Source organism: Octodon degus, unplaced genomic scaffold, assembly GCF_000260255.1.
Source record: "Octodon degus isolate 3935 unplaced genomic scaffold, OctDeg1.0 scaffold00064, whole genome shotgun sequence".
NCBI classification, from domain to species: Eukaryota; Metazoa; Chordata; class Mammalia; order Rodentia; family Octodontidae; genus Octodon; species Octodon degus.
This window is the reverse complement of record NW_004524640.1, coordinates 10,965,651-10,991,692: the sequence shown is the minus strand read 5'-3', so window position 1 is coordinate 10,991,692 and position 26,042 is coordinate 10,965,651. Positions and strand designations below refer to the sequence as shown.

At 57.3% G+C, this 26,042-nt stretch overlaps 1 protein-coding gene across 2 annotated transcripts; it reads left to right on the top strand.

The window, feature by feature from the left end:
- The first annotated feature begins 5,088 nt into the window (after positions 1 to 5,088).
- Pdgfb (platelet derived growth factor subunit B) lies at positions 5,089 to 21,853 on the top strand. 2 transcript variants are annotated; one of them, XM_023719002.1, is made up of 7 exons: positions 5,089 to 6,226; positions 13,526 to 13,622; positions 15,804 to 15,893; positions 16,419 to 16,624; positions 17,753 to 17,897; positions 20,075 to 20,225; positions 20,587 to 21,853. In XM_023719002.1, exons 1-6 carry the CDS (start codon positions 6,164 to 6,166, stop codon positions 20,197 to 20,199), a joined length of 726 nt encoding a protein of 241 aa, XP_023574770.1. In that variant the 5' UTR covers positions 5,089 to 6,163; the 3' UTR covers positions 20,200 to 20,225; positions 20,587 to 21,853. The 2 variants fall into 2 exon arrangements, with proteins under 2 accessions (XP_023574770.1, XP_004634688.1); XM_004634631.2 differs by having other exon boundaries at positions 20,504 to 21,853.
- Positions 21,854 to 26,042: the final 4,189 nt, after the last annotated feature.

The window sequence follows — 26,042 nt, the reverse complement described above, 5'->3', positions numbered from 1 at the left end:
GCCTAGGAGCAACTGCCTGACATATCAAGTGCCACCAAGCGCCTGCACTTATGAATATTGATGAAAGATTTGCGACTTTTATACCATGGCTGGCTTCCCATTCTTCTGACAGGCCTGCCTCGTTCCCAGCAGTTACAAATCGTTCCCTCTGGCAAGCTGGTCCCCCACCAGGAGGGACCGCCTGCTACCTGCCTGCCACGCTCCCTCCTGCCCCTCCCTTCTGGGACCCTCAGAACCCCCCAAAACACATCCTGATTGAGGGGAGGTGCACTAACACACACCTAGCCCCCCATGCCAGGGGAGTCTCCTACCCTGAGGGGACAGGTAAGGACCAAGACCCCCAGCCCTGCCGCCCTTCCACTGAGTCATCAGCTGCTCGATCCTGACAAGCCAAAGGCCAGGCGGCTCTGATCCAGGCCACAGGGGGAGGCACCACGAGGCAGGGAGGTGGCGGAAGCGTGGGCTCTGGAGTCACAGTCTTGGGGCCAAGGCTAGGCTGGCACTGCCACTTCTTTGCTGGGTGAGCTCGGATGCCACCTTGAACCTCAGTGTGAACAGGATCACAGCAGCAGCTGGCAGGGCATGTGGAGCAGACTCAGCAGGCCTCCTGTCCTTGCCGGGCAAGGGCAATCACCGTCCGGCCTCTGCCAGGGGCCTGCCTCTACCAGGGGACTGTGAGTCAGGAAGAGGGGCGGGCCCCGAGGGGAGGCTGCCATGACTGTCATAGTGCTGGGGGCCCAGGATGTCCTCCGAGTAGGTCTAGGCTTGGGTCTGGCTGAGCCTTCACTTTGTACCCGGGGCTCCTAGTGACATCCTGATGGCTTCTGCAGGGATGTATCAGTGGCTGCAGTGTGTGGGCCCTCAGAGCACTGAATGTTGGGACACACTTGGGACGGGCCTCAGGGAGCCACTGAGCCATGGCCCCTCACCTCCCAGACCACCTGGCCAGGCTCTCTCACCCCAGGAGGGCTGGCCTCCAACTCCAGCTGCTTTCCAGGCAGGTAGGCCAGGCTACCCGTCCAAACACCCACATCCTCTTCCTTGTCTGGAGCCTGGAAGAGCTAAAAATGCACCAGCTGGGCCCCAAGAAAACAAACAAAGCTTCCCACCCCTTTGTATGAAGCCCAGGCCTGAGGATGAAGAGGGGGCTGCTCTCACTGGGCCTTGGGCTGGGTTCTGTCTGTCTGTCTGCCTTCCTGGGGTCTCCCTGGAACTCACCATGTGGCCACCAGAGCCTCACCAAGGTGGGGGACCCTGTGTGAGGATGACCAGCCAGGGTAAAGATAGCCCTTCTAGGCTCCTGCCCTTTCCTAGCCCTGGCTCTGGATCTCAGAGACAAGGGAGTGTGTAAGGTTGCACATGGGTGTTCAGGCACATGCAGCTTGGGGTGGTAAGGATGACTGACATTTGTGCAGGGCCCACTTGGGACGTTCAGCCCTGAGCAGGTATTGACTCATCTAACCCAACCAGGTGGGTGCTACTGTGCCGGTGCTTTACAGACGAGGAAACCAAGGCTCCGAAAGGTTACAGAATTTGCCCAAGGTTATGTGGCTAGCCGGCAGGTAGAGCAGGGCTTTCACCCTGGTCATCTCTGCCCACCAGAAGACTCTCCCGCTCTCTTTGCCTATCTGTAAAATGGGCACACATAATGGCAACAGTCTCCTACCCAGGAGCCTGTGAGGTAGCCCAAGCAAAAGCCAGGAAGTGCTCTATCCACAGCAAGACCTTCTGTGAGCTGGGGGAGAGGACAGCCAGGGGGTTAGGGCAGCCAGTGGTCCCCATGTAACCTAGCAGTGGAGCATGGGCTCTGCTGTCATGCAGTCCCCAGCTGGAGCGTGCCAGACCGCCCTGCCGCAGCCATGGCAGCCCCACTTCCTCCTCTACCAGGTGGGAAAAGGAGACTTTCCTGGGACAGTCGGGGCCAGCGCTTCACATTGCCACCTTCTGGACTTGCGTGCCGGGTACTGGACTCACCTTCTGCAGCATTTCCTTGCCTGCTGCTGGCGTAGTCTGATGCCTACACCTATTCGGGGACTGAGATGATTTTCCCAGCGGGGGCCTTGGATGCCACAGAAGTCTATTTAAAAAGCCTGGGCCCTGGCAGGACCACCGTGCACCTAGCCAGAGCCCACAGCCCGCTGCTTTTCTTGCTTGATTCAGAACTCCTGGGGCGGGGAGGAGGCTGCATGGGGGCTCGGCCCCCCGCAGGGCCTCCAGAACACAATGCCTCAGTGATGTGCTGGGGCCTCCCCAGCTCTGACACTCCATGTTCTTCTTTGGGTTGCTGAAGTGGATTGGGGGTGTATGTGTGATGTCCTGAAAGCCCCTGTGCTGCCCCAGTTTAAAATCTCATGCTGCCAACCCCTCCCCACCTCCTGCCACCTTCTAGGAAGGGTCTCGAATCTCTGTACCAACTGACTGTGACTCAGGGAGAAACAGGCAAGGTATTCACTCATTTCTTCCTTCCTGCAGCAGACATTTATTGAGCAACTATGTACACAAGGAGCTGCAGCCTTTGCTCACCAGGAGCGCAGTCTAGGACAAGACAGACAGATGAGCAGCATCGAGACAAGACCACTGGAATGTGCTGCGGGGCCCAGGGAGTGAATGCTAGGCTTGTGGGCTTCCTGGAGGAGGTGACAGCTACAAACTCAGCACAAGCCACAGAGCTGTGCTCCGAGAGGGCTTGTCTGCAAGGGGAGGGCGCAGGGCAGCGTTCCCCTCTTCACAGCATCTGAGCCTTAGGTGCCAGGCAGCCACTGATGCTTCTGCTGGTCCCCATCAGGCCACCTCTATCTGCGCAGACATCTGCATCCGTTGCAATGACTTGTGACCCTAAGCGCCAGGACTGGGTCATTCCATTTTGCAGTGCTTCACACAGGGCCTGCGCACAGTAGGTACTCAATGATGCCACTCAGAATGGCCTCAGCCCACCCTCACCCCATCCCTGAGCCATGCTGTGTGCCACTAGAGTGCTCTGGACAGAGTCCCGCTGGGCCAGCCTGTTGGCGGGACCAACAGTGCGCATTCACATGTATTAACGTGCTCAAGCTTACTGAAGGAAGCCCTGGGTAACACTGCTCACTGCGAGCCTGGGGCAGTGGTTCCCACCTGTAACCCCAGCTACTCAGAGGCTGAGGCAGGCAGATTACAAATTCCAAGCCAGCCTGGGCAATTTAGTGAGATCGTGTTTCAAAATGAAATTTTAAAAAAGGTAGGGATACAGCTAGTGGTAGAATGTACTTGTCCAGCAAGTACATTCTGGTTTAACACCCAGCACTGCAAAAAATAAGTATAAATAAAGTCACATTTTCATGCCTGTCATATCACCTGCCAGGGAACAGCGTACCCCAACAGGCTAACTAAGCATGTGACTCTGAGGCTGGACCACCTGGGTTCAAGTCATATCTGACCTTGGACAGATTGCTTGGCCCCTCTCTCCTAGGTTTCCCCACTGTGAGACAGGACAGCACAGAAGCATGGATGGGCTGCTCCTCATAGAGAGAACACACCCACCCCAGGCTCAGTGCAGCAGCAATGGTAGTTATGAGCATCCACTCAGACACAAGGATACAGGTCAAGGTCAAGATCCACAGGCTGTCTGATGGGACAAGGCTTTCTAACCTCTAAATCTTTAGACATCAGATATAGTGTGTTTGTGACCCTCCCTGACCTTGCCTGTCACTCTGTCTGCTTGGTGTGCCTGTCTACTCAGGTCTGTCCAGGGCAGGGCCTGAATTATCACGGTCGGAAAGTCTCACTGTTTACAACTGAACTGAGGCACAATACATGGCACGTACCTGTTTTGATATGTGGGGACGCCTGTGACACCACTGCCACAAAGACAGCAAACATTTCCATCACCCTAAAAATTTCCCACGTCTCTTTGAAATCCCTGCCTGCCTCCAACTACAGCCACATCTCTAACTCAGAGATGAAGAATGCAAGACACTAAGAGGTTAAAACGTCCTCCCAGAGACACACTGGGATTGGAACCAGGGTCTGACCAGAGTGCCCCCACTGGAGGGGGAGGAGGAGTGTGGGTGTCTGTGGCTGTTGGTAAAGAGGCCACCTGGGAAGTCCTTCCCAGCCAGCTCCGCCCCAGCTAGGACCATGAAGAAGCTTCAGCACAGCTCAGGGTGTGCCCATGGGAGAAAAGCCTGGCACTCTGAAGGGACACGTATGGGTACAAAAGGCAGGTGACAGAGACAGTGTAAACGAATGAGATCAAGGTGCCCTAAAGCCAGGAGACTGGGCGACGCAGTGAGCCTGCGGGTCTGGTGGTGGGTGCTGGGCTCAGTGTGCCTGCGTGTGACTATGTCACTGTGACAGTGTGACTGCTGGAGGGTGGGACACGGCAGCTCCCTGAGCTGGGAGTGGAAGGCGTTAACCATGTGAATGCTGGTGTGGGTGGGCAGGCCCCGGGCCTGTAGTTGGGGGCCGAGAGAGGTAGTAAACATCAGGGAGAAGACGGAGAGATCATGGTGGCAGCCCTGCCAGGATGCTGCAGTGTTGTGGGGGTTTGTGTGACTCTGCAGTTCCACAAATTCCGATTCAGCCTATGCTGGCGGAGTCTGTTGTGTGCCAGGCAACCAGCTAGGAGGAGGAGAGGGACTGGCTTGCAGCTGAACGGTAGGGCTGTGTGGCTTGGAGCGTTCACCTTTTGGCTGGCTCCCTCCGGATGCTTTTGGAGCCTTTTGACATTTCATCCACACAATAAGCATGCTTCCGTTTTGAGGCTTGATGGAGGGGCACAGGAGGAAAGTGACTTGCCCAAGGTGACCCAGCTACTTTGGCTAGACAGGACCTGAATTCAAGCTGTCAGGTTGCAGAGCCTGAGTTCTTCCAGAGGAAGGCTTGGCCTCCTAGCCCAGCCCGTGACACCCCCCAACCACGTGAGCACCTAACCTGTGGTGGTCACTGTGCTAATGGGTGGGGCGGTGGGGCCTCCCAGTTCATCTTTCCCAGCAGCCAGATTGGCTGACAGCGGGGCTACCCAGGGCTCTCAGAGACCCCCTAGGCGCCCCGCCCTAGCCCCAGGCTCTCCTTCAGCTCTGCCCCCCTCCTACCGCTGACTCTGGGCCAGAAGAGGAAAGGCTGTCTCCACCCACCTCTCGCACTCTCCCTTCTCCTTTATAAAGGCCGGAACAGCTGAAAGGGTGGCAACTTCTCCTGCAGTCGGGAGCGGCCCGCCTGCCTCCCTGCGTGCCCGAGGCCTCCCCACCTCCCGCTGCCTTCCTGAAGGTTCCCCTCCGGCCGCCAGCGCCCATCTTTCATTCCTGAGAGGGAGAGATATTTTGCGCACACACACACATACACACGCGCGAAAGAGAGAGAGAGAGAGGGGAAAAAAAAAGCCCACCCTCCAGTCTCGTTGCAAAGAAAAAGCCGGAGCAGCCGCAGCTTGCAGCTCGCAGAGGACGCCCAGAGCCGCGAGCCCGCGGGCAGACTGACCGACCGACTCGCGCCGCGTCCACCTGTCGGCCCGGCCGTGCGCGCAACGGGCACGCCGCGCGCGCCGAGCAGCCGTGCCCGCCGCCTGGGCCCTGCGCCAGGGCGCACACGCTCCCGCCCCCAACCCGGCCCGGGCGGGAGTTTGCACCTCTCCCTGCCCGGGTGCTCAAGCCGCCGCTGCAAAGACAACTTTGGAAAAAGTTTTTTTGGGGAGATTTGGGCTTAGAGGTGACCAGCTCTGAGCTTTCTGATTTGGGGGCCTCTCCAGAAAATGTTGCAAAAAAGCTAAGCCAGCGGGCAGAGGAAAACGCCTTCGGCTGGCGAGTGAAGACGAACCATCGCCTGGCTGGTGTGTTCCTTTTCCTCTTGGAGGTTGGAGTACTCTGCGCGCCCCCATACGGCTAGACGCCTCGGCTGGTTCGCGACGCAGCCCCCCGGCCGTGGATGCTCGCGCGGGCTCGGGATCCGCCCAGGTAGCAGTCTCGGACCCTGGTCATCCCCAGCCCCCCAGCAACGGAGCCCGGGCCGGGGGCGGCGGCGCCCAGGGGCCATGCGGGTAAGCCGCGGCGGCGGCTGCAGCGGCCTGAGCTCCTGATCACCGAGGACCCGTGCGGAGCCCACCCTCCTCCCCAGCCCCCCACCCTGGCCGCGGGGGCGGCGCGCTCGGTCTACGCGTCTGGGGCCCCGCGGGGCCGGGCCCGGAGTCGGCATGAATCGCTGCTGGGCGCTCTTCCTGTCTCTCTGCTGCTACCTGCGTCTGGTCAGCGCCGAGGTGAGTTGTGACGGCGGCCGGGGCTGGTTCTCTGCGTTCACCCACCCCCACGCCCGGCCGCCCCCTCTTCTCCTGCTGTGAACTTTGGACTCCTGCAGCTCGAGGACCGGGCGCTGGGCGCTGGGTGACCCCAAGGGCTGGGAGACAAGGTCTGGAGGTGCCAGACTCTTAAGGGGCAGGGGCCGCGGCCGGGGCAGCTCTTTTTCCCAAGGGACGAACCAGATCCTGGAGCTTCCTAGCGTCTAGGGTGGGTGGGGAGTCCTATCCCCTCCCTCAGGATCCCCAGAATCATCTTCCTAGGTGGGGAAGGCAGCGAGTCCTCCCAAACCCAAGTCGGCTCCAAGGTGGCCTTCGAGTCTGACCAAGACCCACCCTGCTCGGGAGGTGTGAGCTCGCGCACACTTGCATCCATTGCCGACCTCTGGCGAAGGTTCGGGTCTTGCCCTGGTTTCTACTCTGGCTTGGGCTGGGCACTTTGGGCCACGCAGAGCATGCTCGACACTCGAGTATGCCCCAGAAGCTGTTTGTGGCCTGGGAACGGGGGTCCCGGAAAGAAAGAGGCAGACAGACTCAGGTGGGCGTCGGGTGCCTGGGGTGACAGGAGGACCCAGGACTCTTTAGAAACCTTGCTGTCAGGGCGGAGTATGCCCTAGGCCCACAGTACCTGCGCCCGCGCCCCGCGAGAGGAAGCGAAGCGCCCCTCGCTCCCCCGCAAGGAGGGAGCGCGCCGCCTGCCAAAACCTGGCTGACAGCGAGGTGGGGCGCGGGAACGTCTGCGGAGCGATCAGGTCGGATCGGTGCCGCCACCCCTCCTGGCCTCACGTAGCAGTGAGTTGGCAAGTCTGCCCGGAATCCAGGTGGAAAGGAGGCGGGGCCGGGCAGACGCTAGGTGCGGGCGGCGAGGGCGGCGGGAGCGCGGCGCGCCCGGGTCCCGTCCCGCCTCCGCCCGCAGCCTGCGCCTGGCAGGTCCCGTGAGGGCCAGCGCTCTCGGCCTCCGGCCAGACGCAGGAAACGCGAGGCGGCGGCGAAGGGGTTAAGGCGCAGGGCTACGAGGCTGCGGCCAGGCCTTGGGCCGCCGCCAGCGCAGGTTGTTTTTACCACGGAGGAGCCGTCTCCGTCTCCTTTTGTTCTCGGGGCTCCTCGAGGGCCGCCGGCCGCCCGCCCTGGGGCCCCGCCCTTCCGCGGCCGCCCCCTGCGGCCAGCACCCGTGAGGGAGGACGCGGGGCTTGGCCCGGCCGCCTGCAGGCCCCTCGCGACGCCGCTTCCCAGCCTCTCTCGCAGCCACCCGGGTCGCTGCCAGCTGTTGGGAAAGGGGGCAGGCCGCCTCCAGCTGCCGCCTCTCTGCGGGACCTGGGGGCTGGCCCGGTGCCAGGGCGTCCTGGGAACGGCGGCGCCCCGCGGCTGCTCTCCGCAGCCCACCCCGCCCGGCCCCCGACTCGCTCACTCACCCACGCATGCACACTCCTGGCCGGAGGCGATGGTGCGCTCCGGCGGGCGGGCGCGCAGAGCGACGGGCACGCACTACTGTGGCCAGGTCGCGCGCCCGCCGCCGCCGCCACACCCGTGCACACGCGGGACACGCGCGCGCATCGCACCGGAACGCACGCATGGCCGCTGCACACGCGGACCGAGTACACGTGCGCGCACACCCACGCACGCACACAGCACGTACCGCCCTGGTACACGCAGCGCCAGGTGCCCGCCCCCACGCAACAGGTGGGCCATGGCACTTCGCCGCCTGTGTAACGACCCCATTTCCCTCCCTGGGTCCTAGGAGGGAACAGAACTCTCCTATTAGATCTTGGCACTACAGCAGTCATTTATCGTTTCTCCTTTTTTTTTTTTTTTGGTACTGGGAATTGAACTCAGCACCATGCATTTTCCAGGCAAGTGCTTGTGCCGTTGAGCTAGGTCCCCAGCCCTTATTCTCTTTTTGCCTGGTCGGAGCAGCTTTATTCCCCTCAAACCTTACTCTAGATTGCTTTTTTAAAACCACTCCCTTGTGGTTGAAAATGGCGTGGATTTAACTGAAGGGCATGGGTCTGTCTTGAGCATGTGTCCTTTGGAGGAGCCCTCTTGGGACTCCGGGGTAGCAGGGATGCAGCGGGCCACTGTTGAGGTTGTCCCCACCCCGGGTTGTTCCCCTCTCAACTGATCCTGGTACTTGGGACCCCCACCCCCTTCCCCTAGCACCTCCTCTCCCACACGGCCTCTTGTGTGCGTTTGGGGTGGAGGCCAGGATGCAGAAACTCAGCTTTTATTCTTACATGAGTCCCAGCAGCCTGGACCACACCCTGCAGGGCCTGGCAATTGTACCTACAGCTTTACAATTTGTGAAGCACTTTTTAAAAATAATCCTGCACAAATTTCTGCAGCCCCGGGGAAAGGATCCTACAGGGGGATACAAGAACCACCTCCTGGTCACCAGTGCTGGGAGACCCAGAAAGAGGGCTTGCTGCAGGGACTGGCCCGGAGCTGCCCATGCATGGCCTTGGGCATGCTTGTACTGAGTCGGAGGGCAGCCTCAGCAGCTGGGAAGGAGGATGGGAGCTGTGGGGTGGGGTCAGTGGAGGGTCTGCAGAGGTGGCTGAGGTCCCATCCCCATGTGCTGAGCTGGCTTCCGGGAAGGTGACTCCCACTATCATGTGATGTTCTTCTGTCTGAGCACCCTTCTGCCGGGAAGCTGGGTGGGGGCCCCACTGCTTCTAACTACCCAGCTTCTTCCTGGTTTGCTGAAGGCCTCAGGGGATGGGAAACCAACTGGCTGGCACCCTTCCACCCCACCCCCACAATGTGCAAGGTCAAGGTCAAACAGCATTTGGAGGCTTTGATGCAAGAGCCAGGAAGTGTGTTTGGGAGATCGACTCAAGGTGTGTACTGGAAGGCTCTGGCAGTGTTCTCTCCCCTCTTTCAGCTGTTCTTCCTATGGCTTCTCCTTTCATTTTCTGGTTGATTTTGCTGTTCATTGTCTTCTTCCTTGGGACTGCAGACTGCACTTAGGGTGCTTTGCTCTGGTGCCTGGAAGTTGAATAGGAAGTGTGGCCTGGGCATTGAGTGCTGCCCTCCTGCTGGCTCCATCTGCCAAGGTCTCCCCATCATGCAAAGCCATGCATGTGTTCCTCCTCTGTCTTGGGACCTGGACTGTCAGGATTGGAAAGGAGAGAGAGGAAGACACAGAAAGAAAAGTTAGGCTGTGTCTCTCTAGCTGGGCCTTGGTTTCTGCCACCTAAAACAGACGAGGCAGGTTGGGTCAGCCAAGAGTTCCAGGGATGTGGTGACCTGCTCTGAGAATTGGGGCGGGGGCAGTGATTGCTGTGAGCTGCCAGGATTGGCTGCTGCTCCTGAGCTCTTTCCTGATCTGATGTTTTTTCTTCCTCTAGCAAGAGGTGGGGAGGTGGGTTGGGCTCAGCTGCTGGATCCTGGAGGCTGAGCAAGAGTCCCAGGAGCCCGGAGGAAGGGAGCTGCTGGTGGGAAAAGCTGGTGCAAAATTGCTTGTGTGGTCTGCCTGGTGAGGACTTTTTCACGGGCTTGGCTTTGGCATCCGCTCTAAATAAGGCCGGAGAGTCCCAGGCAGGCAGGCCTCCCTGTCAACTTCTCTCTCTGCCAGCTGCACACACCGCCCCTGGTTGCTGGGGAGTGTGTGTGTGTGTGTATGTGTGTGTACGCACGTGTGTGCGCGCGCGCATGCATGTATTCACTCCAGTGTGCATTCTCATGTGTGTGCCCAGGTGGAGGATGGGATTTGAACCCCTTCGATCTTCCAGCCTGCTTGGGAGCAGGTAACTCACCTGGCCTGACACTTGCTGGTGCCCTTCCTGCTTCCTGCAGCTGGCACTGGGGGTGGGGTGGGGAGCAGGCTGTTTGCCTTGGCTCCCAGGGCTGGCTTTGCCCCAACTGCTTCCTTACCACGCCCTCACCCTGCCAGCAGCCCCAGACCTGGGATTTCGGGCAGCTTTTTCAGGATCTTGAGCTCTTCTGTCTGTGGTGCCCACCTAGAGACCTCCAGTACCTGTGGCCAGGAAAACCAGGGTAGAGATGCTCGCTCCCTGCCTCCCAGTAGGGGTTCTGGTTCTGACTCTAAGCAAGTGTCCTGCAAGGGTCCCCGGGGCATTGCATCCTGGAGCTGACCATGGGTTGGCTGTTTCCCTGTCACTGCCCCCAGTCCCGCCCGGAAGGGATCCTTCAACCCACGCAAGACCAGCTGATGTCAGTGGGACCAGGGTGCCATTTCCTGTGGCTCAGCACAATGAACAGTTCAGTCACGCACCCTCCCGTGGTCATGCAGCTCTCCATCCACCCACGGACATCCTTGAAAATGTCCCAGGGCACCTGTGCCACTTGCTGCTGCCCTCAAGAGTGCCATGCTGACAGATGGAGTCACGGTGACAGTGACAACTCACAAAGCACTCATTATTTGCTGGGTTCCCTGCTGCATGCGATTTTGCCTTGCAGTAACACAGACGAGGTGTTCCTAGCCCCATTTCCAAGAAGGTGGTCAGACTTTTGATGGTTAAAAGATCTGCCTCGAGGGGCCAGGCTTCCCTTGCCCACCTCTGTCACACAGGGTTTCCCAACCCCTGTGCTACTGATACTTGGGACCATTAAGGCTTTATTGTACAGCACGGTTCTGCACCAGGATGTTGAGCAGCGTTCCTGCCTCTGCTCTCTAGAAGCCAGTACCCACCTTCGCTGTGGCCTCCAAAATGTCTTCAGACCCTGCCGGTGTCTTATGACTGTTATTTATCTTGCCATGGGAGTAAAGAGCTGACAGGGGCCTTGATGGTGCCCAGGACCAGTGACATTGGAATGGAAGAGCAGCGGCATTGGGGCAAAATAGGGGGTGCATTCTGGGGCCTGGGAAGGACCCAGCCGGTCATCTACACCTTTGGCTGCTTATTTAATTTCTCAAAGCCTCAGTTGTCACATCTGGAAGATGGAGATAAAAATAGTGCCAGTCAGCCAGGCAGGGTGTGGTGGCACACCCCTGTAATCCCAGCCCTCGGGAGGCTGAGGCAGGAGGATCATTTCAAGGTCGAGACCAGCCTGGACTACAAAGTGAGCTCAAGGCCAGCCTGAGCTGCATAGTGAGGCCCTGGCTTTAAAAAAAAAAAAATAGTGCCCGCCTTTTAGAACTGGCAGTTTGTTTTGTATCTTACTCAGCCAGCGGCTGGCTGTGGTCAGTGGCTAGTGAATATGAGTCGCGGTATTGTATTGTCCAGTCCAGAGAATTCGGGGTGAATGCTGGGTACCAAAGGGCCTGGTCACAGTAGCAGGCATGGGACCATCCTGGCCTGGGGCAGGAGAATCATACTGGAGAGACCCAGGGTCCTGTGTTGATTTTGCCAGCATTTATTGAGCACCTACTGTGTGCACAATACCCCCTCACACACACCAGTCTCCACCCCAGGCTTTTCTCCATTCAGCCTTCCAGGCCCTGAACAACTTCCCACAAGTTGGCTCCTTTTCCTCATGGGTCCTAGTGGTCCTGGTCAGGTTCTGCTTGTTCCGCCCCAGCAAGCAGCCGAAGTAGCTCCAGTGTGTGCAGATCTTGGCTCTTTGGGCCCCACCCAGTTGAATCATTACTCCAGACACTCCTTATTCTCCTCCTGGGAGTGATTTAGGGTGGCCAGGCTGGGCACCTCCACTTTGTCATTCCTCTGCCCCTACTGCCACCCCCAGGCAGCATTAGAATCAAATGGAATATCTTTCAACCCCCTTAATGGACAGATGAGAGTGAGGATCAGAGAGGGGTAGTGACTAACCCAAGGTCACACAGCAGTTGGTAATAGTGTTCAGCAGATTGTCAGTTCTGTGTGGCAAAATTCAGGGTAGTGGCCTCCCCTGATCTTCCCTGGACACTGGCTGCCAACCTTCTGTCCTGTGGATTGGGTGCCTGCTCTTGGTCTCTTCTGGTTGAGGGAAGAAAGTCAGGCTGGGCCAACATCTGTGTTCTGACCTGCATATCCCACCCAGAGGTACAACTGGGGACACGGAGGCAAGAGCCCAGATCTCAGCCCCACCTCTCTTCCCCCAGCCTTGCAGTGGCCTGAGGTGCCAAGGGAGCTACCAGTGCCACAATTGAGGAGGGATTTCAGAAAAGGAGCTTTCACAAGGGTCTTGTCCACCCTGGCCCTGGCTCTTACAGCTTCCAGCCCACTGTGGGAGGCCAGAGTCGCACAGAGGCACCCACATAGCTTTGGGGGACTGAGATACCCCCTTGCCCCAGGCAGTGAGAGCAGCACCCCTCCGTTGCTGCTGCAGCAGGAGCTCAACTTTCGCTTCCGGACTCGTCCCTGGGGTGGTCAGGGAACAGAGGAGGGCAAGGCCTCCTCCTCTCAGTCCAGGGCAACTGAGGCAGTGTGGTGTGCCCCCGTGTTGGTGCCCTCTGGCCTCCCCAGGCCACATGGCCCTGAGCACTTTGCCTGAATGTGTGCGGTGTGTCAGGGCTGGGCCTCTGGGCGGTGGCCGCAGTTTCCTGTGCCCTCTTCTTCCTCTCAGGACTGTTGGCCCCAGGCGTTTGGGTCTCCCAGGATCACAGGGATGCACAGGGACCTTGCTATCAGGCCACTCTCATGTTATTGTAGGACCTGCGGTTTCCCTGGAGGAAGCCCGGCTCCAAACAGGGCCTGTTAAAAGTGCTTATTAAGTTTCAAGTGTGTTTGGTGACAGGCCAGAGGGGCTCTAAAAATAGGGTTTGGCTGAGCATGGGCATGGGTAAGCTTTCAGGTTTCCTGGCTGGATCTGAGGATTCCCTCCTCTCTTTTGGGTGAGAGTCTACATGGGCATGGCTGGCACATGTGGCCTCCTTTGACCATAGGACTGCAGGAGGCTGGGGTGCAGGCTCTGTTGTCACAAAGGTTTGGGCTCAGTGAGCTTTTGTATGATGAACTGTAGGATTCTGGGCAGAGGGTACTCACCAATGGAGCCTCTGTTTTCTCATCTTTAGAATGGGAATCCTTAGATCACCTGTGATACGTATCAGCTGTCCTCTGCTGTCAGATGTGGCAGAAGCAGAGAGGAATTGGGTTGTTGGAGCCTCCCTGGGTCTGGTAGTCTAGTTGAAAAGAGGATGCTGACAGTCTTGTCTAGCCGGCAGCAGACTGGGGTTCCTGGCTGCAGGCTGGAGTCAGGGTTGTTTCAGAGCTGGGTCTCAGAGGTTCAGGTCCCCGAGATTCAGGTCCCTAAGCTCTTGGTGGTCATCAGCCCAGATCCTGCCTGCTCCATGGAGAAAGTTGGTGGCTGAGAAAAAGCCTCCTCCTTCTACCCCACTCACACAGCCCCATGGTGTCTGCCTGGCAGGGGGACCCCATTCCTGAGGAACTCTATGAGATGCTGAGTGACCAATCCATCCGCTCGTTTGATGACCTCCAGCGCCTGCTGCACGGAGACTCCGTAGGTAAATTGAATCTTCCAGCACTCTGCCTCCACTGGGCCTTAGGGCACCTGGGAGGGGCAGGGCAAGGCTGGCCCTTCCTGGACATCCAGACAGCTAGGGGCCTGGAGTCACCCCCTGCACTGCAGAGAGGGCCATCTGCACCTGCCCAGGACAGACTTGAGAGGCAGATGAGTCAGTACCTGGGACCCGGGGTGCAATGGTAGCACTGCATATGGCTCTGGCTGGGTGCAAAGGGTGGGGTGCTGGGGCAGGGCGGGCTCTGCTGAGTGTCTATCCAGGTGTGAGCATGGCCAGGCAGGACGGTGCCTGGGGAACCCTCTCCCTGCTCCTCTGGCCCAGAGCCCAGTCTTTGAGGTCTCTTGGGGACACCTGGCCGGGAGCAGCCTGCAGCCCTGCCCGTGCCCAAGAGCGAGCTCAGCGAGTGGGCACGTGCTTGGTGGCACACACGTGGCGGGGCCGGCGGGCTGGGCTGGGAATGTATTTATAAACGCTGTCTTCAGAGCAAATTCCATTCTATTCTAACCCCTGGCCTGGTCCCTGGAGCCCCGGTCAGCACCCCCTGCACCCCCGGGTCCCCTTCCCTCTGGGGTTCTGTCTCTTTGTCACTTTGTAATCCTTGCCCAGACGCTATCTACGGGGAACAGCATTTCCTGCCTTTGTCTCCTCTCCCCGTTGGGCCCCTGGCTCCTTCTCAAAAGCATTCCCGGGCCCTTTCAATCCTGCCTGTGCTGGGGGGCGGTGAGGCAGGCAGGAGGGGCCCCAGCTGGGCCCACCTATTGTGTACCAGGGCCCCCACCCAGTGTCTCCCACCACCCCCACCCGGTGCCCGACTAGCCAACCCTGGCCACACAATGGGGCAACTTCCAAATTTAGCTTTTCTGCCATTTCTTTCCAAGATCCCCACCACCCTCGGCTGGGCCCTCCACACCCCTGTGGGGGTCAGGATCTCAGACGTGAGCTTTTCAATAGTGGGCCTGTTTCGAAGCAGTCATGGGGCTATTTTTTCCTAATCAACTTAACCTTTCCACAAAGCCCATCTTTTCCCCTATCTCCTCCCCACCAGGGACATTCCAGAGATGGCAGGGAGAAAGGAAGGGAGAGGGACAGACAGACACACTGACGTGGGAGCCGTCCAGCGGAAGTCGACTAGTCACAGGCTATACTGCAGGACGGTCTTCTCCAAACAGGATCCCGTGGGGTCCCAGACAATGGACTGCAGCCTGCAGGAGCCTTTGTCTTTGACAAGACATGGGCTGGAAGAGGGTGTGAGCTGTTGGTGTCAGGGGAGATGGCCTGGGTTTGTCCCCAGGACCCCTGAGTTGACAGACAGAAGGTCCACCCTTAAGCTTAAGTTCAAAGCCTCCCCCACACAGGCAGGGGGAGGCTTGCTCAGTGGCAGTGTCTGCTTGGCTAGCATAAGGTCCTAAGTTCAAGCCCCAGTTCCTACCAAAAAAAGCCTGCTCCCCAGTCTCACTTCCCAGTGGGCAGCTCTAACCACCATCTCTAGCCAGGAAGGGTGTCCTCAAGGGGCACTGGTGGCACTAAGGTGAGAGCTGTCCAGCCTACAGAGCTTAGAGAAGGGGAGAGAAGGAGACAGAAGCTGAGAATGGAGCCTAGCAGGGAACGTGGCGCAGGGTCACCAGCCTCTCTTCCGCCTTCTGCTACCACCCCTGCCCCTCCGCCCTTTCTCTCCCCAGCCCTGCAAAGCCATTGTCCGGGCTCCAGAGGGGCTGTGATCAGGGCCTGCTGCCCCCCTGGGGATTCTGGGAATTTCTCCATTCAGCACTTCCTATGGGAACGCTGGGCCGAGGGGCACTGGGAACTGGCCTGCTGCAGTGCCGGGGCCTTGCCCCACCCTAGAGGCTGAGAAGGGTTCACTTACAGTAGCAAAGGGGAAGGATTATTTTTAACTCCGTGGATATGGGCTCTAGCCAAAAATATGGCTGAAGAACCCAGAGTGGGGGTAGAGGCACCCCAAAGATGCAGCCAGACCCCACCACTTCCAAGCATGGCCACCTGGGGTTTCCTGGGCAGCCTTTCTCATCCCCTCGACTCCCCTGGAATGCCGAGGGGATGTTCTTGGGGTGCAAAGTACAGTCCTCACGCTGCCCGTAGTCCCATGGGAGCCCTGTGCACAGTCATGGGCTAGCCCTGCAGATCGGCATCTTTTTTGTCCTGCAGATGAAGATGGGACTGAGCTGGACCTGAACGTGACCCGGGCCCACTCAGGACGTGAGGCTGAAGGCTCATCTCGCGGGAGGAGAAGCCTGGGTAAGCCCCCAGAGTCCCAGTAGTGGTCTCCCAAAGTTTGGAAAGAAGCCAAGGGGGTGAAAAAAGAGGATCTGACTTCAGGACAGCCCCAGGCTCCCTTCTCCCACACTCAGGGCTCAGCCAGCCAGGACCGTGTACCCAGTCTCGGTGTGTGCCCCTGATAACATTGCCTAAATAGAAAGCTTTGCTCTCATCTGTTTCTCACTGTACCCCTGGAGGCTCCAATAAATTCAGTCAATTTCACAGAACTGTAAACCAAAGCCCAGAGATAAGAGGTCCTTTAGCTTCACTGCCCCATCTGTGACATGGGTAGGTTCTCTGAGCCTCAGTTTCTCTGTACCTCAGTGACTGGAGCCCTAGCAGAGTGAAGATGGATGTTTGTCATAAAAGGGTGGCAGGGCCGGGGAGACAGCTCTTAGGCGTGATGAGTTCAATCCTCGGTTCTGCCAAAAAAAAAAAAAGTGGGTGGCAGGGGCTCAGAGAGCTCTCCAGCCATGGGCTCCTGACCCAGTTCCCCTCCTGCAGGCTCCCTGACAGTGGCTGAGCCGGCCATGATTGCCGAGTGCAAGACGCGCACGGAGGTGTTTCAGATCTCGCGGAACCTCATTGACCGCACCAACGCCAACTTCCTCGTGTGGCCGCCCTGCGTGGAGGTGCAGCGCTGCTCCGGCTGCTGCAACAACCGCAATGTGCAGTGCCGACCCACTCAGGTGCAGCTGCGGCCCGTGCAGGTGCGAGGCCCTGTCCCCCAGCTTCAGTGTCTGTGTGTGTGTGTGAGGGGGTGTCCCGGGCTGTGCCTTCCAGGGTGGCCCAGGTTCTGGTCATTGACAGCCACAGGCAGAGTTTTTTCCACCTCGGGCAAGATGGGGCATTGCCACACTCTTCCCATGGGTGAAATCCCAAGATGCCCCTTGAGGAATCTGCCAGTATCTGACACCTCAAATGCCCCGGACAGCTCCCCAATATCTGGGGCTTTCAGAGAAAGATTCAAGCAGGATCCTGCATGCTGCCACCTGCTTGTGTCACCTTGGTGAGCTGCGCCTTCAAGGACCCTCTGGGTGCCTAATACTCAAAGCCAGGACTGCCCCACCCCTACCCTAGCAAATGGTTAGTCCAGGTTGCCTCTTTCTTGGAGGAAGTAGGCACATGGAGGTTGGTCCCAAAGCTGTCCGTGCCAGGGAGCCCCAGGCACACAGAGGGCTGGGTATGTCTTCTGATCAGATGGACAGGTTTCTGCTCCCGAAGGTCGCTGCACCCATATGGGCTGGCTGCACTGCTGGGTCCACACTGTGGGCTCAGTGCTGGCCCTGGCCAAACGCATCACCTGCTTGGCCACGCATGGCCGGTGGCCTGTGCCCTGCACCCTGCCCACCTTCCGTCCCTGGCCTGGGTCCTGTGTGTGACATTACAAATATCCCTCTCCAGCTGGCCATCCACTGCCACGGACAGTATCACTTGTCCCCAAGGCTTCCAGCTCCACAGAGGGACAAACACCTGACCTCACTTTCCTGTCACACTCCTAGATAAAGGCCCCCCTCCTTTCCAACTGCAAGCGGCTTCTGCCACAGCCCTTGGCCTTGGCCGCTGGCGTTCCAGGAATGAGGACACCGCAGGCCCCATGCACAACCCGGAAATGCCTTTCTTGCTCTCTGGGGGCCCATGGGGGCTGCAGCAAAGCCAGAGGCCAGGTTGGAGGGCTTGTTTTGATGGAAAAGCTCGAGAGGGGCAGAGGGCAAGGCCCTGCTATTGTTTAGGCCCAGCAGTAGTGAGCGGGCTGCCTCTGGGCTTTCGAGGAAAGCTGTGCTTCGGCCAGCACAGGCCTGCGTCTCTACAGAGGTTTGTGTTCTGTCCTCCTCCAGGTGAGGAAGATTGAGATCGTCCGGGGAAAGCCAGCCTTTAAGAAGGCCACGGTGACCTTGGAAGACCACCTGGCCTGCAAGTGTGAGACGGTAGTGTCTGCTCGGCCTGTGACCCGAAGCCAGGGCAATTCCCGGGAGCAGCGAGGTAACTGCCTTCCCCCGGAGTCGTTCTGAATTGCTCAACCCCTTCCTCTTCTAGCAGCTGGGAGCCCCAATGGGTCAATCTAGACTCCCCCCCCACCCCAGCAGGCTGGCTTTCTGACTGGGACAGCAACTGGGCTGGTCCCCTTAACTGATGCCATCCTCGCTGGGCTGTGTCCTTGAGTGGCTGAGTGAATTCCTGCCCCAGGGCCTGGTCTCCAGACCACATCTGCTCAACATTTCCTGAGCCTGGCTCCCTCTTGTCCATCCTCTGGGCCTTAGCTCTGAAGCTGCCTGCTCCTAGAGGAGAAAAAGGGCCCTGTTCTTAGTGTGCCCACCACAGCCCCCTGCTTGGGGGAACAAGTGTGTGGAAAGATCAGGATGAGAGAAGGCTCTGTGCACGTCAGTTTCAGATATTAGACAACTTGCTCTGGGGATGAGGACCCAACTTCATCGTTTGTGGCCTTAAGTGGGGAACTAGGATGGAAGAGCTGGTGATCAGGTCAGCCTCCATAATGGACTTGGGGGGCAGTGAGCTCCCTGTCAGTGGAGGTGTGCAAGCAAAGTTAGACACCCCTGCAGCTGGAAGGTGACTGAAGGGGTTCACACATTCAGCAGAGGGCCAAATGGGACTGGAGTTCCCAGGTAGAGTTGGTCTGACTCAGTACGCCTTGCACAGCAGGTGCCTGAGGCCAAGACTCAATGAGCTCCTGTCCCAGGCCCTGCCCAGGTAGGTATGTGGCCAGTCCTGGTATCTTGCAGCTCTGCTTTTGGCTCGGTGGCTCTCACCTGCATTGTCCTAGTTTTTTGGGTTTTTTTTCTCCCCAGCACTGGGCATTGAGTTCCTGCCCCTTGTGCTGAGCTGCTTTCTTGGCCCCTTAGGGCCTCACTAGGTTGCTTAGGCACTCAGGCTGGGCCCTAACTTGCAGTCCTCCCAGAGTGCTGGGTGACGGCCTGTGCCCAGCCCATACATGTGCTTCAAGACTTTGGCACTTGGCACTGCAGTGAGGTTTGCAGGTCCATCCTTCTGGGTGGTAAGGGAGGGCCTGGAGCCGAGGTTAAGGGACAGGAGGAAGCCTGGCCAGCTGATAACTGAGGCTGTGTAGTGACAAACAAGTTCTGGGCTGTTCGGGCCTTTTCTTCCTTAAGCATGTCTCCTAAGGATCAATTACTAAGTGAACACAATTAAGTGAACATTTTATTTTATTTATTTTTGCAGTACTGGGGATCGAACTCAGGACCTTGTAGGTGAACATTTTAAAAACTCAAGGGGCCAGGGAGATGGCTCTGTAGAATAAGCACTTGCATGGCAAGCGCAAGGGCTTGAATTCAATCCCCAGTTCTGCCAAAAAAAAAAAACCAAAAACCCAAACAAACCTCAAATGAGGGACAGTCTTGATTGTTGATGCCTTTCTGTTAGGCGCCCTTTTGCCTTCACCTCTTATTAACAAGCCTAAAGGCGGGGCTGCTTCCTTGGTCTCTGTCCCATCCTTGCTTCTGTCCTGTCGCCAAGGGGCTGATCACGGACAGCTTCAAATGGACACGCTGGAAATGAATCACTGAGCTCACACCGTAACTGGGAAGTCACATTTAACCAGTAGGGCGAGGTGGAGTCAAGCCAGCTTAGTGGTGAGGGCATCAGCCACTTGGTGTGCTGCCTATGGCCGGGCTGAGGCTCAGCCACGTGGCCCATATACTGTGTCGGTGTCGACCTCTTAGATCCTCTGGTTCTCTCTGGAAGGTTCCTACCTGGAGTGGAGGTGGTACCACCTCTGCCTCCTCCTGTCCTCACACAACTGGAGTGCAGACCAGGTTTAGAGGGCAGGAAGTAAACTCCATCTGTCTGTGGATCAGGACAACAGATTGGAAGCCATGTTTAAACCACCCTGTCAGGCACTGCCCAAAGTACTTTGTTAGCATGTGTTTCTTGCACCAATCCTGTGATATGGGCCATCTTATGACCCATCTCGCAGATGGAAAGACTGAGGCATGAGGAGACTCAGTAATTCTTCATAGGCTCACATAGCTGGTGAACAGTGGAGCTGGGATGAGAGCCCTAGTGATCTGGTCCCCGACTTCTCTGCTGTCCCTTTCCTTAGCTCAGGTTGCAGTAGACTGTGGTGAAGAGAAATGGAACCCACAGTCGTCCACATGCTGACAAGCTGTCTCTTTCTCGAGCAGCCAGGACACCCCAAACTCGGGTAGCCATCCGGACAATTCGAGTCCGCAGGCCCCCCAAGGGGAAGCACCGCAAATTCAAGCACACGCACGACAAGGAGGCACTGAAAGAGACCCTTGGAGCATAGGGGTGGCGGCCGGAGGATGCGGGCAGGTAAGGCCTGGAGGGAAAACGGGCTTGGGGCCCCAGGTTTCTCTTCCCTTGACTGGTGGCGGAGCTGGGGAGGCTGTAGGCTCTGGAGACCCAGGCTGGCTACACCCCAGCTTAGCCCAAGCAAGAGCAGTTGGGGTGTCACGTTGCTGTGCCCGAGCACATGGCAGTCATCATGGGCTGCCTGGTGCCAACTCTCTGGCCTGGCCTGTGGCCTTGGTGTGGATCTGCCCAGAACCCTTGGCCATCTCTGACCCTATGTCCCTCTGCTCTGCCCACAGGGTTATTTAATATGGTATTCGCTGTATTGCCCCCATGGGGTCCTTGGAGTGATAATGTCGCCCCCCTCATTCGTCTGTCTCAGTGCCTGATTCGGACGGCCAATGGTGCTTCCCCGCCCTCAACGCATCTGTCCCCTCCACGTGTCTGTCCTTGCCCACCAGCAGCCCTGTCCTGTGGCCAGAGGAGGAAACTGAACTCAGATCCATCGCTCCTTCCTCCCTGAGCCCCAAGAAGAGGCACAGGAGCAGAGCAACTGGTGAGATGGGGGCCTCCCCAACAGCTGGCCCCTGGAGCGCTGCAGAGGAGCCGACCAGCTCCAAAGGGACCTGCACAACACCTCCAGGCAGACTGGTGCCTGTCCTCGTCCCGTGGCTGTGACCACATGGGGAGCACGGGCCGGGGAAGCCCCGCTCATGGCGCCCAGAAGCCATGTCCTCCCATCAGCTCTGCATTCTCTGCTTTCTCTACGTGATATCCTCCAGACGGACTCGCCTGGCTGGGGCTGGTGCCCATGCGCCCCCCAGCAGGTCACAGATGAAGTTTGCTCTTCGGGCGAATTACAGATGGCGACCTGGGCACCCCTGCCTCCCCCATCCCCCCAGTTCATGTCCTCCTGTATTTCTTTTCATTTCTCTACCTCCACCCTGCATCTTCCGCTCCTCCTGGCCTTTAAGTCTGTTCTACCAATGGGCTTTCAGATCCCTCATTGAGACCCCAGGCATCTTTCCCTAGGACAGAAGACCAGAGGCCAGGGTGGTAGGATGCCTGCCCATCAGATGCCAGCCCAGCCAAGACTGCCATGTAAGGTGGTACAGAGTGTGGACCGCGCAGGGGCACTGCATGCAGGGAGCACTCTTCACGCCCTCCCTAGGACCCATTTGTCTATTTATTCTGACGGTTTCTGCCGATGTAGGTCAAGTGTCGGAGGAAAGGGATTCTTTTCCTAATGGACACAAAGGCTCCGTGGATTGGCTGTGTCCCTGTCCTTGCCTTCAGTGTGGAGCAGTGAGACAGGGGTGAGGCAGTGGAATGTGGGCCTCCAGGTCCCAGGCCTCAGCTCCTGCTGTTCCCTTCTGGGCAGATGTGAGAAGCCCAGGTCAAGGTCTGGGAGGGGAAGCCCCTCTTGCCCTGCCCCCTCCTTCCCCTTTGGTTCTTGGGGTCCTACCTGCTGGTTCGCCCTAGGACTACAGCAGTGGGTAGGGGAGAGGAGAAAAGGAAAAAAGAGCCCGGGCCCCTCGGGTGGGGTCTGAGCTCCTCCCCCTCCTTTGCACTCCCTCCCCAAGATCTGCTTCCTTCAGTTTGTAAAGTCGGTGATTATATTTTTGGGGGCTTTCCTTTTATTTTTTAAATGTAAAATTTATTTATATTCCGTATTTAAAGTTGTAAAAAAAAAAAATAACCACAAAACAAAATCCAAATGAATCTGCCGGAGGTCTGTCTGTTGGCATCGCGCGTGACAATTAACCTTTCCGCTTTGGCAGCATGCGCCGACAGCTTGCTGCGTGTTCTCCTCGCTCTGGAGGTTCGGGGACGAGCGCACGTGCACATGCACTCATAGGCATGCGCACATGCGCCTGGGCTTCCCCGGAGGCGGCTTCGGTGAAGCCGAGGGGGTCCCATCTCCACCCAATAGCATCTCTGGACACCCCAGGCTTAGACTGCCCCTGTTCAGACAGTAACTGAGCCGGGCTAAAGTGCACAGGGCTGCGGGCTCCCTTAGCAGCTGAACCTTGGGCCTGGGGCTGCCGTGCTGCTTTGCACTTGTTTTTGCAGCAGTGGAAGTTGAACCCTGGCACCACGCATGCTAAGCGTAGTGTACCAGTGAGCTGAACCCCAGCTCCACTGCACCGTCTGTCGCTCACACAGGCCTGGGTACCAGCGCATAGCAAAGACACTGATGCGTTCTGGGTTGCGTCTGTGCTGTAGACGTGGCTGTCAGGGAACCCAAGAGGCCGGGAGTCTCCCAAACGCTGAGACCATTTTGTCTCTGGAGGCAGCGAGCTCCCTGTCACTGGAAGTGTGTGACACTTCGGGGATGAGCCGGTTGCCACATGGTTGAGGTTAGACTGACACTGGGCTCCTGTGACTGACTGCTGGACGGGATTCACTGTCCATGTTGAGGCTCTGCCAATGTGCTTGTTGTCGTCAGAGATTTTCATAGCAACTTGTTTTAAATCCATCTTGGATTCCCATTGGAGGAGGCCACGTCCACCCTGCTGGTAGGTGGTGCTGATCCAAGAGTTACCTGCAAATGCCTACCTGCCTGCCTCCTGGAGCCATCCTGTCTGCAGTCCTGTTCCCTGTTCTGCGGCCCCAGTTCTCATACTGGGTTCCCAGGGCCCAGAGACCCCCTGTGGGGTGAGGAGGTGGGGGCGTGGGGGCCCAGTGCTTGTGGCATTTTGGAAGCTGCCAACAGCTGGCCTGTTTCACAGACAGCTGCAGTAACCTCCCAGCGCAGCCACCTGCCTCCGCCCTTGTCCCTGGCCATCTCAGGCGGCAGCACTGGAGCGTCGTGGTGGGAACTCCTCTCAACCAGGCAGCGTGACTGACCTCTGGAGGCCCAGCATGGGCGGCCTCCCTAAGGCCACAGCTTAATGGACACTTCCTGCTAATGAAGTGAAAATACCCATGAACTCAGCAAACTTGTTTTAAGGGATGAGTGCAGAAGACAAAGGGCAAGGGACGGGGGCAGGCTTAACGGACCCAGGTGCTGAGTGAATGAATCCCGCCCCTTCTGACCCCCTCTCTGGTGTTTCCAGCTTTATATCTGGATCCCAGCACCTGTCCACAGACCCAGGTTGATCCTGGGAGGTTTGCTGCTCTTCGGTGACATGGTCTCAGCTCAGCTTGCTGAGGCAGATGAGATGTGGGGGACCAACACCCCTTTCCTGTATCAGCTAGAGGGGGGTGTGGTTGAGCAGACAGTTTACAGCACCTCCCCCCGTTTCCTTCACTCCTACGTACTCCCCCAAGGATGAACTGGGACAACTTGCCTTGTTTGGTGTCCTGGATTATTGGTTGTCAGTCACGGTGCCCTGCCCCCACTTGAAGGGTTTTTTTTTTTGGGGGGGGGTGGGTGCACGCGCAGGGTCTCACTACACAGCTGATCCTGTTTTCTGCCTCCCTAGTGCTGGGATTACAGGCATGTGCCTCCACTCGTGGACTCTATTGCTGGCTCAGCACACCCGGGGTCAGGGCCAGTGCCCTATGAAGTGACGGATCAAACCCTGGCACCTACGTTTACCTAAGGAAGTGCTTAGTCCACTGAGCTATACCGCAGGCCCCCCATCTCCACTTTAGATGCAGCCACCTCTGAAAAAGTGATGGGGAGGGGGAAGCTACCTTCCCTCTGAAAAAGTTAAGGGGAAACTGCCTCCTACTGCTCAGGGAGGGATCTGGGCCGTTATTAACATCCCCAACCATCTCCAACCCCAATAAGCTGTTTAACACAGCTAGTGCTGAGATTTCCCAGTACTTTTTGACCCTTTACTTTTTGAGGTGGTGCAACAGCTGTCAATCAAGCAGTCCCCAGGGGTTGGGTGCAGCTACCTGGGTGACAGCAGCAACTATCTGGGAGGCCTCACACCTGTTCCAGTATTTGTCTGCCCTCACTGCAGAAAGCTTGAAATTTGGCTCAGCAGAACTGAATTTAAATCAATCAATAGGCTTCAATCAGAAACCTTGTACTTAGACCAACTCAGACCAATTGGCAGGCTTGAATTTGGACCAGTCAGAGGCTTGAACGTGGACCAAGCGCAGACCTGCTGCTATGTAAGTGGTGCTGTTCCCAGGCTTCTCATTCTTGGATGGCTCGTTTGTTCTGTTAAAGTTCTTGTGTCGCAGCATAGGTCTTGTTCAAAAAGAGCCTCACTCTGGTAAATCGCATTGATTTCTTGCATAGGATGGGCTTGGACGGTTGTGCAATTCTATACTACTTAAGGTTTGTATCTTGAGTAGTATGGACGGAGTGGTTGCTTTCAGAAGAATTATGAACTCTTTTTTTTTTTTTTTTTCAGAATCAGGGATTGAACTCAGACCCTTGCGCTTGCCAGGGAAGCACTTATTCTACTGAGCCATCTCTCCAGCCCCAAATAGCTTTTTTATTTTTTATTTATGTGTGTGTGTGTGTGTGTGTGTGTGTGTGGCCAGCTCAGCCCACCAGGGGGCGGGGCTGGCTGGCATGTGGTGCTGGGGGATTGAACCGCAGCCCCTGTGCTAAGCTTTTCTAAGTAGGTGCTTTAGACCACTGAGCCATCTCACCAGCCCCGTTTTTTTTTTAATTTTAATTTTATTTTATTTTTGTATTTTAGGGAAGGGTGTACAGGGTGTTCAGGGTCTCACTACTAGATCAGGCTCATAATGATCTGCCTGTTTACAGTCTCCCAAGTGCTGGTATTATAGGTACGCACCACCACACCCAGTCTCAATTGCTGTCTCAGAGCACCCCAGGGGCGGGGCTGGCACAGCAGGCCTGGGGATCGAACCCCCGACCCCTGTGCCTGCTTGCAGGTGCTTTAATCTGCTGAGCTATTTGGCCGGCCCTAGAAGAGCTATGAACTCTACAGGTCGCTGGTCCCGGAAGAGCTCCAGGGATCAGGGGCCAATGACGATCCAAGACAGAGACCAGCAGCAGGTGGGGTGGGCACACTGCCCACAGCATCAGAGGCCAGTTACTGGTGGAGTTGGATAACTGCAACGGCCAGCAGTGGCAATGACCAGTGGCATCGGGCATTGATGCTGTTGACTTGCAGCATGAGGTATCAGAGATGTAATGCTAAGGGCTGAGGGCCACTGGCACACAAAGCCCAGAAATGCTAGCAGAGCTGAGCTTTGCTGACTTGCAGTTTCTACCTGAATGCTGCAAAAGAAACCTCAGGAGGCTGGTGACACTGCCCTTACTTCAGGCTCTGTGCGTAGCTCTGCACTTTCAGAGTGCAACACCCCCCAGCGTCCTGCTGTGCCCTCTCCTTAGCTCATGTCCTCACTTGGCTTTATATGCAGCACAGCACACCTTGTCTACCATGTCTCCCCACAGGGACACTCATGATGGGCTGACTTTGTTTCCTGTTCTGTTTCCAGAGCCCAGAAAGCACCTGGTACATGATAGGTGCTCGGGGCTGGGGAGATGGCTCAGTAGGATAAGTGCTTGACTGGCAAACTCAGGCATCTGAGTTCAATCCCCGGTTCCGAAAAAAAAAAAAAAAAAAAAAAAAACCACCATAATAGGTGCTCAACAAACTCATTGGATGAGCGAACAAAAAGAATTGTGATATGTCTGTCACAAGTTTCTGCTTATCTGGCTAGTTGTCACATACTCTGTAGATGGCTGGGAAATTGAGCTCACCACTAACTATAGATACTCCAGCTTCTCAGCTAATTCTATGCACAACTCAATATCTTCCTTGATTGGAAGCAGGGATTGGGATTATGTTGAATTGGGATTATGCCTTGACATATCTAGCCATCAACTCTCTCCAAGTCTGCATTTCTCTATCCATCGACCCATTCATTTATCATCCAGTCTTCCAACCATTCATG